Source organism: Plecotus auritus, assembly GCF_963455305.1.
Source record: "Plecotus auritus genome assembly, chromosome: 7".
Classification (NCBI taxonomy): Eukaryota; Metazoa; Chordata; class Mammalia; order Chiroptera; family Vespertilionidae; genus Plecotus; species Plecotus auritus.
Window position 1 is genome coordinate 1,940,868 of NC_137774.1, and position 15,888 is coordinate 1,956,755.

The 15,888-nt window shown below is 63.8% G+C and overlaps 1 protein-coding gene across 1 annotated transcript in view; it reads left to right on the top strand.

The window, feature by feature from the left end:
• Positions 1-3,838: 3,838 nt before the first annotated feature.
• The window catches only part of TIMP2 (TIMP metallopeptidase inhibitor 2), a 37,009-nt gene continuing 24,959 nt past the window's right edge, over positions 3,839-15,888 (top strand). Inside the window, exon 1 of the mRNA XM_080682454.1 lies at positions 3,839-4,270. Within this exon, the coding sequence (XP_080538580.1) occupies positions 4,141-4,270 (130 nt within the window). The 5' untranslated portion in view covers positions 3,839-4,140. The remainder of the gene's footprint in view (positions 4,271-15,888) is intronic.

A 15,888-nucleotide genomic window follows, 5' to 3' on the forward strand; every position in this document is an offset into this window, starting at 1 on the left:
CAGGCGGGAGGGGGCAGGGAGGGGACAGGTGCTCAGGCCGAGACAAGGAGACAGGCCAGGCCCCACCTCCTTAGCCTTGTCCTCCCTCCGGGACAGCCTGAAACAACACAGCCCGGGAGGGTGAGCCAGAGCCTGCAGGTGGGGCTCATTTGAAAGTCAGTGCCCCAGGCCGGCGTGGGCCGAGTTGGTGGCAAGTGCTCTGCCCGGAGCTGTCTGTTTCACTCCTGTCCAAGGAGCAGGACGCGACCTCTGACCTCTGTTCTGTCACCTCCTTCCGCACCACCTGGAGCCACTCCTCTGACTTGTTGGTGAATGCCTTTTAGAAAGCTCTGTCTTATTTTTTTATTTTAAATATGTTTTTTATTGATGTTGGAGAGGAAGGGAGAGGAAACCGAAACCACAAACACTCAGCCTCAATAACCCCGTGAGCTGGGCAGCGGCTCCCCAGGTGCCCGCCCCCTGCCCCAGCCAGCCCTGGTCCCCAGAACGCCGGCCCTGGTCCGCAGAACGCCGGCCCTGGTCCGCAGAACGCCAGCGCAGGCTGCTCTGGATAGAGAGAGAAACATCAATGATGAGAGAGAATCATCGATGGGCTGCCTCCTGAACGCCCCCCTACTGGGGACTGAGCCCGCGACCCCGGGCATGTGCCCTTGACCGGAATCAAACCTGGGCCCCTTCAGTCCGCAGGCCGCCGCTCTATCCACTGGGCCACACGTAGGATCCATGCATACGTTTAATTTCCCCATAAATGAAATCAGATGAGTGCTGTTTACCCAGGGACACTTTAAACAAAAACAACCGTTTTAGCATTCCTGGCCTGCCTTCTCTCCCTGAGAGCCGGTGGGGACGGAGGGGCGTGCCCGGGTGTGTCGGGACACACACTGGTCTGCTGGGGGCCTTGTTGACGTCCCTGCATTTTGCTTTTCTCACGACCCAAGATCTTTATCACTCAGGGCTTGTCCACCAGAATGCATTTGCCTCCCCTGCCACCTACCCCGCCCCCCCCCCCAACATTGAGCAACATCTGGACAGATGCCGGGGCGGGGTGCTCTCGGCATCTGGAGGGGGGAGGCCAGGGATGTTGCTCAACACCCCGCCGAGCCCAGGATGCCCCCCACCAGCGAGAGAGCTGGTGCGGGGTGAGCAGGGCCAGGGCTGAGAAGTCAGGCCTGGCTGGAGAGGATTCAACACAAAATTAATGAAATGGGACGAAAATCGAAATGCGCTTCCGAGTGTCACCGCTGGCCACGAAGCCGCTATGTGGGCCGTGCAGGGGCCGTGGCCACCTTGGTGCTGTAGGCGGCGCGGGCAGTCCTCACTTCCTCTGGCCGCCTTCAGGGTGTTCTGTGGAAGCCGCCCTGCCGGGGTTGCGGGGACAGGTGTCTGCCCGGTGGCACTGCCTGCCCGCGTGGCTGCGAGGCTGATGCCCAGCGTTGACGGGGCCCGTGTCCGCCCTGAAGCCACCGCCAGTTCCTCTCTGAGGACCACACATCACAAACCACAGACCCCTGGGCTCAGCCAGGCACCTGGACACTGCTGCCCCAGGGCGCCCCCCGCCCCCCCGGCTGCACTCACACCTGCCCGAGACATGCCCACTCTCTCAGGCCCAGCTTCCTGGGTACATGGGGCCAGTTGTTTTTTTAAAATATATTCTTATTGGTTTCAGAGTGGAAGGGAGAGGGAGAGAGAGAAACATCAATGATGAGAGAGAATCATGGATCGGCTGCCTCCTGCATGCCCCACACGGGGGATCCAGCCCCCAACCCGAGCGTGTGCCCTGACCGGGAATCGAACCCTGACCTCCTGGTTCCTAGGTCCAATGACGCTCAGCCCCTGAGCCACACCAGCTGGGCCGTGGGCCAGTTTTCAAGAGCGTGCACCGGACAGCACCTGGCTCTCGGGAACCTGCCCGAAGGAGTCGCGGGGCCTCGGCGCCCCTCCCTGTCTCTAGGGAGAGGACACTCCAGGCTCAGGAGCTTCTCCAGACACGGGGAGGTGAGTCCCCCGGAAAGAGGCACTCCCAGGGCCCCTCCTTCCCGTGCTCCTGGCACAGCCTGGCTGGCAGGGCTTACTGCCCAGGCCCTGAGCTCATCCTGACTCTGTTTACCCGAGGAGGGCGGGAGGGCGTGCTGCTTCCTCCTGGCCCTGCACAGTGGTGACTCCGCCAAGCCCAGCCCAAGACGGCAGACAGGGTGGGACACGGCAGTCTGCTGTGCTCTGCTGGGAAAGTCTCTTGGGGGGGCGGGGAGCGGGGCAAGGTGGGTGCTCCTGGTGGGAAGTGGTGACTCCTGGAGTGTGGTCTGAGGGTCCTAGAAGCACCCTCAGAGCAGGCCTGACAGGCACTGCCCCCTCCTTTCTAACCCACAGGGAGCCACAGGTACAGGCGAGGTCCAGCCGGTGTGATCAGGATGCGCACGGGGTGGGTCCCCGCCCAGCTCTCCTGCTGGCCCACGGCAATATTAAGGGAGAGGAGGCCGGGTAGGAGAGAAGGTGACCACCAGCTTCCCGCTCCGGGTCCCCTGCCTCCTTCTTCCCCTCTTGCTGGGATGGGAGGCGGCCAGACCAGGTCCTCCCTCCCTCCCTCCCTCCGTGGAGCCCAGGTTCGAGCTGCAGCCCTTCCCTGGATTCCTCCTGCCGTGTTGCGCCCTCTTGGCACCGGAGCAGAGAGCAGGTGACACTATTTTGGATGAACAAAAGCCGAAAAAGTGACTCTGGGCTCGAAGGCTGCTAACAATATTGCTCTGCCAGCTCTCCTTCCTCCCAGTCGGCTGTGACCAGAAACAGGAGCAAGGGCCTTCCACCCAGCGGGGCCGTTTCTCACCCCCAGCCCGCACCGCGCAGGCAGCGGGCAAGGCTCCTCTAGCTGCGCCTTTTCCTCCCTCCTCCTCCCCAGCCGGGCCAGGCGTCCTGCTCCCCGCGCCGCGCCCCCCCGCCCCAGCAGCAAGCGGGAGGTCCCCGGTGCAGCTGCCCCGCCCGCCCAGGGGCTCAGGACAGGCTCAGGGACAGGCAGACAGGGTCTCGGGGTCACACTTCATCATACTTCACATGCCGCCCACACCCTGAGGATCCCCGCCCTTTCTGGAACCCCGAACTGTTTTGGGAAAAGTGCTTCAGCTCCCACATTCGTGGGATAAGGGAGGGATCGGTGAGCGCAGCCCAGCAAATGCCTTCGTCCAATCCCACTGCCTCCTGCGCTCCTGGGCCCACCCCCCTGGTTCTTGTTGGCTGGTCAAAAATATGGCCAGTTTATATAAAATCCTGTTTTGTTCATACTAACCACTCCCCCAACCTTTCCAACTCACAATTCTAAGGCCTCCATTTGAGAAAGGGATCCCCAGTAAGTTTCAGTAGGCTCCCCCCCCCCGCATGGGCGGGGCCGCAGGAAATGACCTCTGCCCTAAGCACATACCCTTTTTGCTCAATCCCTGGCCAGAATCTAAGGGTCTCGGGGTGGCAGGGAACATACACCTCCCATACCGAGCTGGAGTGGAAGGGGAAGGGGAAGGGGTGGTGGGTGGGCTCCCTGAAGCCCCGCGGAGTGGGCTGTCGGTCCCAAGTGCTGAGTCAGGGCCCACTGGGCGCTGTTCCGCACGCATCACTCCCCGCCCCAACCTCTGGCGATTGGGGAGGCTGTGGGGCGCGGCCCGGGGCGGGGCGGGTGGGGGGCAGAAGCCAGGTGCGCAGCGGCGAGCCCCCGCGCAGGGCACAACAAAAGCGGGGTTTGGGGGAGGGCCGGGAGGCGCGGGAGGCGGGGGGGCGGGGCCTCGGGGTTCCTCGAACCCCATTGGCCGGCGGCGCGCTCTGAGCACTATAAAGCCGGCCCGGCCGATCCCGCGGCGCACACGGCCCCGGGAGGCAGACGAGGATCCGGGACTCAGGCTGCGCCGCGCACCTCGCCGCCCCCCATCCTTTCTTCTCCGCTCGTCAGCCGCTCCCCCGCCGTCCCCGCGCCCCCCCCCCCCCGCCCCGTGACACAGACCGGAGAAAGTTTGTGCGGGCGAGTGCGGTCCGGGTGTGGAGGGCGCGCCCAGGAGCGCAGCTAGACCGCGCGCCCCAGTCCGCCCAGAAGGAAGCGCCCCGAACCCAGGCGGCGGCGGCCGAGCCCCTCGCCCGCGCCCCCGGCCCGCGCCCCCGCCCGCCATGGGCGCCGCGGCCCGCAGCCTGCCGCTCGCGCTCGGCCTCCTGCTGGTGGGGACGGTGCTCCGCCGGGCCGACGCCTGCAGCTGCTCCCCGGTGCACCCGCAACAGGCGTTTTGCAATGCAGATGTAGGTAAGGACGGCGACCGCCCCGGCCCCGTGGGCCCCCCGTGGGGCGCGCGGGACCCCCCGAGGGTTCGCGGGCACCCCGCCTGCCCGCCTGCCCGCCTGCGTCTTGAGGAGGGACCCAGCGCCCGCCCCCCGGCCCCCAGCGCCTGCTCCAGCCCTGCAAGTTGACGCCAGAATCGCACTTTCTTCCCTGCCTCCACTCCCTCCCTCTCCCTCCGCCGCCGAGATGCTTCCCAACCTCAAAATTCCACCGAAATTCCGCTGCAGCTCCAGCCCCAGAAAGGGGAGCCAGGGCCGGGCTGGGTTTTGGCAGGCGGAGGGGCCCGGGATGCCAGCGCGGGGGCGGGGAGAGTGGGGGACACAGTGTGTGCGAGACACAGCGTGTGCGCGTGGAGGGGAGCCCTGGCCTGGGGTGGCTGGAGGGCTGGGGATCCAGGAAGAAACTTTCACGTCTGAGATGGCTCCTCTGGGCTGGGGGCTGGGTGGGGAAGGCTTTCTGTCTAGGTCTCTCCCACCACCCCCAAAATGTGCGTGGGGGGGGGGGGCGATGGATCCTTCTCTCCCCTGGGCAGGCTCCTGGGCTCAGGCGGGCTGCTCAGGACCGCCTGCGGAGCCCAGCGCCAGCTCCTTTCTCCGCGCCCTGCCCAGGCAGCATTGCACCCAGGGCTGGACAGGAAGGAGGGTCCTTAAGTGGCTGGCTGCTGGGGACCACTTTTTGGGACATCCACAAAAGCTGGAGACTTAGTGACTTGAGAGGCGGGGGCAGCTGGGGGAGGGGTAATACCCTCAGGACTCCTTGCCCTTCAGAGGTGGGTGCAAGCAAGGGAGGAGCCCAGTCATTTGTTCTGGCCAGCGAGGGGCACGGCATTGGGTGGAACCAGCGGGGACCCTGAGGGACCCTGAGGGACAATGAGGCCTCCAGCCGGGCCTGCAGGCCTCACAGCCCCGGTGGAGGTCAGCCAGGCCGTCCTGGGCCCCACAGGTGGCCCTGCAGCTCCCGCCCGCTCTCCACAGGTGTATCCCCCGCTTCTCCTCTCAGCCACAGCATCCCGCTCCAGGCCAGAGGGGGTGACGCTGGGCTGCCCTCAGCTGCTCAGACCCCACGCTGGCTTTTCTGGGTGTCTCCTGTTGTCAGCCGTGCCCCCCTGGACTACCCACCCCACCATGGCTCCCTGCTGCACCCCAGTTGGCTCTTGAAGCTTCTCTGCTGCCTCGCCTGGGAGGTCTTCAGGCGCTCCCACCTGCGGGCATCTCGGGGCTCGGGAGTAGTTTGATTTGCGAGCAGTCCGTCTGTCTGGAGTTCAGCTGATTTGAGGGGGAGCCAGGATCAGCCTTCCCACGGGGTGTCCCCTCGGAGTCAAGGCCTGTCCAGGCCCCTTGACTGAGAGAGAAACCATGTTTCTGAGCTTAGGGTCCTGGGGCAGAGTCAGGCTGAGGCGGGGCTCCTGGGCTCCTGGGTTCGGCTTGTGGCAGCGGAGTGGGAGGGATTGGGCCTCGGGACCACTGAGCTTCACCAGCCCTTGGTGCTTGCCCCGTGGGGCTGGGGCTGGGGCTGTTTCTGCTGGGGGTTTGGATCAAGGGCGGCCAGGGGCCAGGGTCTGGGAGCTGCAGGACGTCCCGGCTCTCCTTCTCGCTGTGTGTCTCACTCTCCTCAGCCGGACCTCCTGGCGCTTGTGTCCAAATCATCGCATCAGAATCAGCCTGCAGCTAAAACTCTCAGCTCCATCCCAGTGCCCGGGCCTGAGGCCTGCAGATGCTGGAGCTGAACGGCAGAGCCCCGGGTGTTAGGTTCCTGGGCCGGGAGCGGGGTGGGGGACAGCACGCTGAGACCAGCAGGAATGGCTTCTCCAAGTTTAGGTCTGAAATCAAGGCTGGGCAGGGCTGGTACCTTCCGGCTCCGAGGGAGGACGGGTCTCAGGCTTTCTCCGCTCCCGGGGCGCCACCACCTCCTTGGCCATTCTGGGACTGCCCTCCCCTGGCGTCCCTGGGTGTGTGTGTGCCCACGCTTCCCCCTTCCTTTAAGGGCACCCGTCACTGCACCAGGGCCACCCACACCCAGCATGACCTCATCTTCACTCGATCACATCTGCAAAGACCCTGTTTCCAAATAAGGCCGCCGCCACAGGTCTGCTCGGACGTGAGTTGTACAGGGATGCAATCTGAGCCTGGCTGCCGGGCCGTGTTCCACACCCAGCCCCTCTGTGCTCAGGCGGCTCGGGGTACAGAGCCGGGGCATCCCCACGCGGGTCCCGGGCGGCCAGGAGTAACCTCCCAAGTGGCCTTTCCAGTCACTTCTCCTTTAAGGGGGCACAGGTTCTCCACGTCCTCCGACCCCCGACTCTGGTTGAGAGCACAACTGCCTGGGGTTGAGCGTCGTCCTAGGAACCAGGAGGCCGCGGTTCGATTCTCAGGGCACAGGTCCGGGTTGTGGGCTGGATCCCCAGTGGGGGGCGTGCAGGAGGCCGCCGATCCATGATTCTCTCTTACGACTGATGTTCCTATCTCCCTCTCCCTTCCTCTCTGAAATCAGTAAAAACATTAAAAATAAATGAAGGTCACTCGGGCCTGGGTCCCCAGACCTCAGCTTTTGTCGTTGTAAAAGCAGCACAGGGGATACTGTGGCCCTGGGGTGTGGGGGAGGGTGTGGCCTGTGTGCCTGGGGGTGCCGAAGGCCGACCTTGAGTGCAGCGTGCTGGCCTCATGGTGGCTTGGTATCTGCAAGCGGCCATGGCTTAAGTCACAGGCTTGTCTGCCGGAGGCTCTGTGGAAGGTTCTTCTCCCCCCCCCCCCCCGCCCCATTCTGGCCGCTGGGAGGCTGGGGACTCAGATCTTCAAAGAGCTTGTTATGAGGTTGTGAGGTACAGGGTGAAAGAGGGGGTGAGAGGCGCTCGGGGCTCCCAGGAGCCCCTGCTCCCTGTGCGGGTGTGTGGCTGGTGTGCGTCCCTCCATCTAACGGAGTCCCCCACCCGCCACGGCAAACCCCGGGACCCGGAGGACCGCGGCGCAGCGAGCCCACGTGACCCCACCCTCGGAGGGGCCGGGTGCCCTGGGGCCGGGCCAGCCTCTGGACCCAGAGCATAAAGTCTCCCCTCGGGCCTGAAGAGCGATGCCCAAGGCCACACGCCGGCTGCCTGAGCCAGCTTCATGCCCGCACGGATGGGGCCCGTGGCCACCCCGGAAAACACAGGCACGCAGAAGTGGCTCTGTGGTCCCCCCTACACGACCCGTGGTCAGGAAGAGCCAGGCTGATGGGTTGCCTTTGCATTGAGTGAGGCCTTGAGGGCACGGGGCCGGGCAGAACGGATCTGGGTTTGGTGCCTCCTGGGTTAGATCTCGGGCTGCGTCTCAACCAGCAGCTGGAGGAGCCGGCTCCGCTGCCCGGGGAGTGTGGGAGCAGCAGGCACTGCCCCTGCCCTCAGGAGGGGAGCGCCAGACACCCGTGCCAGTGAGGACGAGGGTCGGTGGGCAGGAGCCCCACAGGCCCCTCCCCCCATAGGGCCCGGTGTAAAGTCGGCCAGGTTCCGTGTGCTTCGGAAAATAACGGAGTCCCTGAGCCACGGTGACATGCATTCCCGGGAGCTGCAGGCTCAGGGTTGGGATGGGAGGTGGGGAGAGGGTGGGGAGGGGCCGGGCTGGGGGACAGAGCTCCTAGGCTGGTTGCACACAGCCTGCCTGTGAGGATGTGTTCTCCAGGGAGGGACAGGGAGTGAGCTGCTGGCAGCTCCTGGGGTTGGGAGACCAGGAGAGGGGAGAGCTGGGGGGGTGGGGGGAGGCATGGAGGCGGCACAGCGGGCATGGCAGGCTGGAGGGGAGCTCTCCTGGCGCCACGGCTCCCTCCCTGTCCGTGATCTGAGGACACGGAGCCAGCCTGGGACCCGCTCCTGCCCCTGGAATGGGCAGTCCAGTCCTGGCCAGTGATCCGTGAGCTGCAGGTGGGCTGGGTCACCTGTCTCTGTTCCACCGTCCGGCTGGGTTGTCGGACAGATAACACTGGTGCGGATCTTGGGTGAGGTTTGAGCACAGGGAGAACAGGGGTGTCGGTGACTCCCAGGCTTATGGGAGAGGGGCCCACAGCCACCCCAGTCCTGAGGCAGACCCACTGATCTGTCCCCGAGGGGCTGTGGGTGGGCGTGTGCTCTTCACCCAGCCCTGGGGGCCAGCATGGTTAGCACACAGGTCGGGGAGCTGGGAGAGCCACAAGCCGAGTCCTGGTGCCTCCAAGAGGGAGGCCGAGACGAAGCTGGAGGGGGGATGGAGGGAGGCGGGGGAGGAGCGGCGAGGAGAGATGGTGCTGGCAGGAAGGACAGCGACCACAGGTGTCACAGTTCAGTGCCAAGTGCTTGGAACCGCATCCCGCACATTCCTGGTGTCAACTCGGCGAATTCTCCGTTCTTATCCCCATTTTACAGATGACCAGACTGAGGCCCAGCTAGTTGGTAACTTGCTCAGGGTCACACCATGAGCAAATAGAGTGAGAGGACCGTTTTAAAGCGAGAGGGGGTGTTCACAGAGCGAGGAGCCTGGTCCACGTTGGCTTGGCTGGGGGTGGGCGGGGGGCCTCCGGGGAGCGGATGGGTGAGGGCTGGCCTTGTGTGTGAGGCACTCCCGACCCTTGGCGATGAGCTGAATACACGGAGCTCTATCCTGACAGCAGAGCATCAAGCCGTCGTCTTACACAGCGTGGGGGGGTCTGTGCTCATGTTCGAGGGTATCGGCTCCGGCTGAGGGTTTCACGTGTTCGACGTCGTCTCTCCTGGACTGCGTCACGGGCACAACCGTGTGTGCACACTTTCAGCAAAAGTCAGCAGGCGCCCAGCCAGGCCAGGCACCAGCACCGGCCACTCCCCGACCTCTGCTGCCTCCTGGTCCCCTTCACCTAGGGAGGACCCCGTCCTGGTGTGGATGGGGACAACCCTCCCCCCCCCCCGGGCTTGCTTTGTGCACGCATTTCGGTGGGGACAGAGGAAGGCGGGCGCGTGTCCATCGACTTTCTAGGCAGCGGGAGAGACTGGGAGGTTGGTTTCTTTCTGCTGCTCTGCTTTTTCTTTCTTTTTTAAAATATATTTTATTGATTTTTTTACAGAGAGGAAGGGAGAGGGAGAGTTAGAAACATCGATGAGAGAGAGACATCCATCAGCTGCCTCCTGCACACCCCCTACTGGGGAGGTGCCCGCAACCAAGGTACATGCCCTTGACTGGAATCGAACCTGGGACCCTTCAGTCCGCAGGCCGACGCTCTATCACTGAGCCAAACCGGTCAGGGCTGCTCTGCTTTTTCTAAGTTCTCTGCGATGCACGTTAGCAGGGAATGATTTAAGGCCTCGGGATGGGCGCGGAGAGCCGGGTGGAGGCGCCCTTCGGGATGAGAGGCCAGGCTTTTTATCAGCTGTGTTGGGGGGTCGCACCCGCTGTGCAGGACCCGTTTCCGTGTCCAGTTCTGTGGTTTTGGGTGCGGTCACGGGTGCAGCCGGTACCACTGCTGATTTTGCAACATGCAGAGGACGGGCCTCGGGCTGGGTCTGTCCGTCGTGTCTGAGATGAGGCTCAGGAGGTGGGTTTCTGCCTGGGCCTGGGCCGCCGCTGTCCTTCCCAGTTCCTCACCAGGGCAGGCACGTGATGGCCGTGGGCCTCCTGACCTTGGCCGGCCCTCAGGGTTTGGCAGACTGCCCGCCTCGCCGCCGCCGCCGTTGTAAACAAGGTCCTGCTGGGAGGCTGCAGCCGCCGCTCGGCTCCCGCTGCAGAGTTCAGATGCAGCATGGACTGCAGAGCCCCAGAGCCCCGGAGCCCCCAGAACCCCCAAGAGCCTCCCAGAGCCCCCCAGAGCCCCCAGAACCTCCCAGAGCCCCCGAGCCCCCAGAGTCCCCCAGAGCCCCCAGAACCCCCAAGCCCCCAGAACCCCCCAGAGCCCTCCAGAGCCCCCCAGAGCCCCAGAGACCCCGAGCCCCCCAGAGCCCCCACAACCCCCCAGAACCCCCGAGCCCCCCAGAGCCCCCCAGAACCCCCAAGCCCCCAGAACCCCCCAGAGCCCCCAGAGCCCTCCAGAGCCCCCCAGAGACCCCGAGCCCCCCAGAGCCCCCACAACCCCCCAGAGCTCCCACAACCCCCCAGAGCCCCCACAACCCCCCAGAGTCCCCCAGAACCCCCCAGAGCCCCCCAGAACCCCCCAGAGCCCCCAGAACCCCCCAGAGCCCCCGAGCCGAATCTTGTTGCTCTCTGGTCCTTTAGGAAAACTTGCCCCTGGGCTGAGTCCCAAGGATGACCCCCCAAGCATCAGCTTCCTGGGCAGCTCGCCTCACCCCTGCTTACCCGCTCCCCGCTTTCCAGAGCAGGACCACCCAGGGAGAAATGATACCTGTGGGCACCCTTCTCCACACGGACCCCAAAGGTGCAGCGACTCTGCCCACATCTTCTGGGCTCCGGAGCCTGAGAGCACCGTGGCTGAGGGCTCTCCTGGCAGCCCCGCCAGGCCCGTGGGCGCTGCACCGGCTCGCGAGGCCCCTCGAGGCTCAGTCGGAGGCCGTGAGAAAGCCCGTTCCCAGCTGAGCGTTAACCGAGGGCCGGAGGAGGAAGTGGCCGGACACGGCCATCCACCAGGAGCCACCTGGGAAGGAGGAAGGGTCCAGAAGGCCATCGAGGCCCCAATGAGCTATAGGTTGTGACTGCCATGTTGTCCCTCCCCCAGAATGTGTCCCTTGCTGGAGGGTGGCCTCACCAGACGGTGCTGGGGCCAGAGGGACCGGCGTTCTCCGGGCAAGGAGCAGGCACAGACTCGGTGTCTCTCAGGCCAGGAAGAGGGACCCAGACACTGGGTGGGGGTGGACGTAGGTTGAGACCTCCCTGGGGGGATGCCTTCTGCTCCATGGGGGGGTCAGGGGCCACGTGACCTTGCCACGACCCCTTCCAGCCCCAGACGGAGGCTCTGTTCCAGGGTCAGCTCCTCTGAGATGCCACGCCCTCGATGCCCACCCGCAGCCCAGTTCCTGCTGTTGACTCTCAAGGAAGCTGGCCTTGAGATGGGTTTGCTCTGCCTTCTTGGGGCCCACAGGCTGCTCCCCCAATTACGTTTCTTTTTTTTTTTTTAATTTTAATTTTTATTTTTTTTCTTTTTTTTAAAATATATATTTTATTGATATTTCACAGAGAGGAAGGGAGAGGGATAGAGAGCTAGAAACATCGATGAGAGAGAAACATCGATCAGCTGCCTCCTGCACACCTCCCACTGAGGATGTGCCCGCAACCAAGGTACATGCCCTTGACCGGAATCGAACCCGGGACCTTTCAGTCTGCAGGCCGACGCTCTATCCACTGAGCCAAACCCGTTTTGGCCCCCAATTACGTTTCTTAATGGTCAGCTTGATGGAGGGTGCCCCTGGCCCGAGACACAAGGTCAGGCGTGGTCCTTCTCTTGTGTGGGAGGGTGGGCGACACGGGGGGTGGCCGGTCCAATCCCGTCCTCCGCCTCCCGTTGGCTCCCCATCCCCGTCCCCGAGCTGAGTGGGGACAGATGCTCTCCCTACGGGAGAAGGGGTGGCGAGCTCTGACCTTGAAATGCGACAGCTCCGAGGAGTGCCACCCCAATGAGGCGCGCCGTCCCGCTGCTCAGCTGTTGGAGCCAAATCCTTGGGACTGGTGGACCCGCAACAGGTGTCCTGAGGGGGCTGGCCCTCTGGCTGGCTTGTCCCTGTCCCTGACTTCACCCCTGCTCTGATGTCACAGCACAGCAGCTCTGCCGTTGCCATGGCAGCGGCCCGCCCCAGTTCACCAGCTGGGCGGACGAGGGCTGCCAGAGGAGGTGGGAGCTGCCATTCCAGCCAGCCTGGGTCCATGCAGACCAGCCCGGGCTGAGGTCCCCGTGGTGTGCAGCCCCGCGCTGCTGTGGGGACGGGTTCTCTGTGCCCAGCTGTTCGGTGAGGCTCCGGACAGGCCCTTGGGATGTGGCTGGCCAGGGCCTCCGGGCCTCCTGTTCAGAGGCAGCGGGTTTGCCAGTCCCTGCACCCGCGGGCTCTCCGCACGCACCTCGATGGGGAAGGATGGAGGGACTGGGGTTGGGGATGAGGGTGGCTAGTGGGGAGCGTGGAGGCTGAGGCCATCCTGCAGCACGGCAGCTGTCGATAGTGGGGACCCCTGACCCAGGCGGGGGGGCCTGGAGTCTGTAAGGTCAGAGGGACACTGATGATTGACAGGAAGAGATTAGGCAGGAAGCCGCCAGTGGGTTCGGCCGTACGCGGCCCACCTGGTAGCGCGGTGTCTCCCGTAGCGTGGGGACCCTGCGCCTCGTGTGTGTCTCTGGGAAGCTGGTCCAGGAGATAAGGTGACGTGGTGAGTCCAGGCTTGTCCCCCGAGGCTGGCTGCCCGGCCTCCTAGGACTGCCCCAGAGTCCTGTCTGTGGTCAGGAGGTGGCTAGACAGTCCCAAGCCCCCCCCGCCCCGCCCCCCGGGATGTGGTGGGAAACCTGCTGAGGCCCTGGCGAGGACTCCTGTTCTGCCGTGACCACCCCGCCCAGCACCCAGCCGGCTCGAGGGACCGCCCGCCACCCCAGAACGTAGCCGAGAGCCGGAAAGTGGCCGGAAGCGGAGGCTCTGGGCTGCATGCTGGGGGTCCCAGAGCGTGTTTTTAGAGGCTGGAATTCCGAGAAAAGTTTTTAAATGTTTCTGATGTCTGTTTTATCTGGGCTTGGATGCCTCCAGCGATGGGTGTCTCACTACCTACCAACGCCGCCCAATGATTTCAGCACAACCCCGTAGAAAGCACTTCCTTCCACCCAGCCAATCCCTGCCTCTCTGATGTGCTCTCGGTGGGCTCGCTCGGTCATCTGGAGGCACGCACAGTAAGTACCCTCCCCCCTCCTCCTCAGACAGCTCGCCGGGCATGGGGGTACGTACGAGCGCTGGATGGCGCTATTATTACTCCCGTTTTACAGATGAGCAAACTGAGGCACCCAGAGTTCAGAAGCTCACCTTGGTCACACCGTTAGCTGATACGCTTCCCCATCCCGGTGTGCCGTTCCGGACTTGATCATCACCGGCAGGCCCCTCTTACGACGTTTCTTGCTTCCTTAGGGCTTTTCTTCCTACGACAGCTTTCTGGTTTGCTTTTACGTTCTCGTCCTGAACGCCGAGGCTGCAGCCCCTCCTCCCGGCCTCACCTCTGCCTTTTCGGACGCCTGTCTGGGAAGACACAGCTCTCCGTTTCCCGGGTTCTTCTCCTCGTGTAGTAACGTCGAAGTTCTGGTCTAGTGTGTATTTCTGATCAGGTTAATTCCTAAGCGTGCCAGGAGGTATATTCTGATCTTGAAACGTCCCCCTCCCCCCCATGACGTTGTATAATCGGGTGTTGCCAGATACCGGCACCTCTTACCTGTTGAAAGTTCTCTGGACATGCGTCCAATGTCAGCCCCTTGGGGGCAGGTCCGTCCTTCTTCTTTACGTCTCGGCGGTGCTTGATATTTACTGAGCCGCCCGGTGGGCCAGGCGTAGTGCTGAGGGCTTCCTGGTGCCGAGGGCTTCCTGGACCGTGCTATCTCCCGTGGGGTGGGATGCAGGGGTGGGGGGGGGTGCGGGGGGTGATCCTCAGGTGTTGGTACACCTCCTCCACGGGCCCCTCTCACCTGGAGTGGACCGACCATCCGGGGAAGCCTGAACAGTGCAGACTGGGCAGCACCAGGCCATGACCCGCCTTGTCCTAGCCCAGCCGTGGGCAAACTACGGCCCGTGGGCCAAATCCGGCCCCTTCGGCTGTTCTATCCGGCCCGCGGAGCCGAAAGAGCGGAGGGTTCTCTTGCTCTCCCCTCCGCTCCTTTACTTTGAATTTATGTTAGTTCACACAAACACTCCATCCATGCTTTTGTCCCGGCCCTCCGGTCCAGTTTAAGAACCCATGGTGGCCCTCGAGTCAAAAAGTTTGCCCGCCCCTGTCCTAGGCATTCCTGTCCACGCACGTAGAGACCACACAGCCTCTCGGTGGCCACGCGTCTCTGCCGACGCCCGGCTCAGCAGCTCCAGCCCCCGGGCCTCCGTGCTTCCGCAGACCTCCACCCCTCACCCCGGCACGGTGGCCCCGGGCCCACCTGTGAGTGCCGTGTGCCCCCGTTACCTGGTCTTGTGCGAGCCGGCAGGTGCACGGCCTGTTAGCAACCTGAGCCGGAGGCTCGCGTCCCAGCACCACGTGGGCTGGCTTCCAGCTCCCGGGGAAATGGTGTGCTGTGGGCGCCCGCCTCCGGGATGGGTGACATCCGATTCCACGCACACGGGCTTGGCTGGGCGAGGAGCCATCAGTGCCCCAGACGGTTCACGCTTATAGTTGTTGTTTTTAAAGCTTAAAAAAAATTTTTTTTTTCAGAGAGAGGAAGGGAGAGGGAGAGAAGGATAGAAACATCAGTGATGAGAGAATCACTGATCGGCGGCCTCTTGCACGCCCTCGACTGGGGATGGAGCCCGCCACCTGGGCATGTGCCCTGACCAGGAATTGAACCATGACCTCCTGGTTCATGGGTTGACGCTCAACCACGGAGCCACACCGGCCGGGCCGTCACTCACGGTTTTAACAAGCTCCTTCGTGTGGGTGCCGGTTAGGGCGGTCGGGAGCCGTCAGACAGGCCGACAGAAAGCCACCGCCAGGGAGGACACAGGAAGCTGTCAGAAGTCGACTTAAAAACCCCAAATTATATCCTGGGGTCACGTGGCTTAGAGAGACTATCCCATGTGGATCCCCTCCCCCACCAATACACCTTAAAAGCCGTTGGCTGTTCCCCATATTACAACCCTAAAGATACCCCCGAGTTTCCCCGAAGTTCCACTCCCTCGTGTCCTCCGTGCTCCCCGATGCAGAGGGATGAAGTCTGCTGGGAAGCAGCTTTAATTACACCAAGTGCGCTCTCTCTGGCTGCCTGGGCGAACGGGAGCCTTTTCAGAGCTATTTTTATGTGTTTCAAAGGAAAAAGACGCTGACCCGCGTCACCCCGGCTCTGAGCTTGTGGGCCGAGGCCAGAGCAGCTTCCCTGTGGGGGACGCGGTGGCGGCGGTGGGGGAAGGAGGAGGTGGGGGAAGGAGGAGCGGGACCTGGGCTGGGCACGTGGGGGTGGGGGTGGGGGCTGTTGGAGGAAGAGGAACCGGGTGAGTGCAGTTCTGGCTCTGGACATGGGTGTGGGCATGCGAATGGCAAGGCGCCTGGCAGTGAGCCCAGCCGGGAAGGGGTGTGCAACCGTGACCTGCTGGGCCGTCCCCAAGCCCGCAGGCAGGGGTGGCCCGCGCGGGAGATGGTTAACCGAGCGCGTTCCTGGGCGCCCCCCGCGGAGGCTGCCGTAGGGTCAGGCTGGGCTGGGGCCCGGGATCTGCATTTCAGCTAGCAGCTCTGGTGGTACTGGTGCAGTGGCCGCTGTTGGAGACTTGCTGGTGTTGTCGGTGCTGACGTCACGCTGTGGCTGTGGCGGGTCAGGTGTGGGTGTGGGGGGCCTGATTGGCAGGTTCTTGGAGGGGCTCAGCGGCTGCGGGGGGAGCCGGCGAGGAGGGACAGATCCAGACACGGGTGCAGTGTAGACGCCATGTCCATGGCTTCGCTCTAAGTGTTGTGCTCGGACCAGCGGCTTCACCCAGGGAGCTCCGAGGACACGGCATCTCGCCGCGC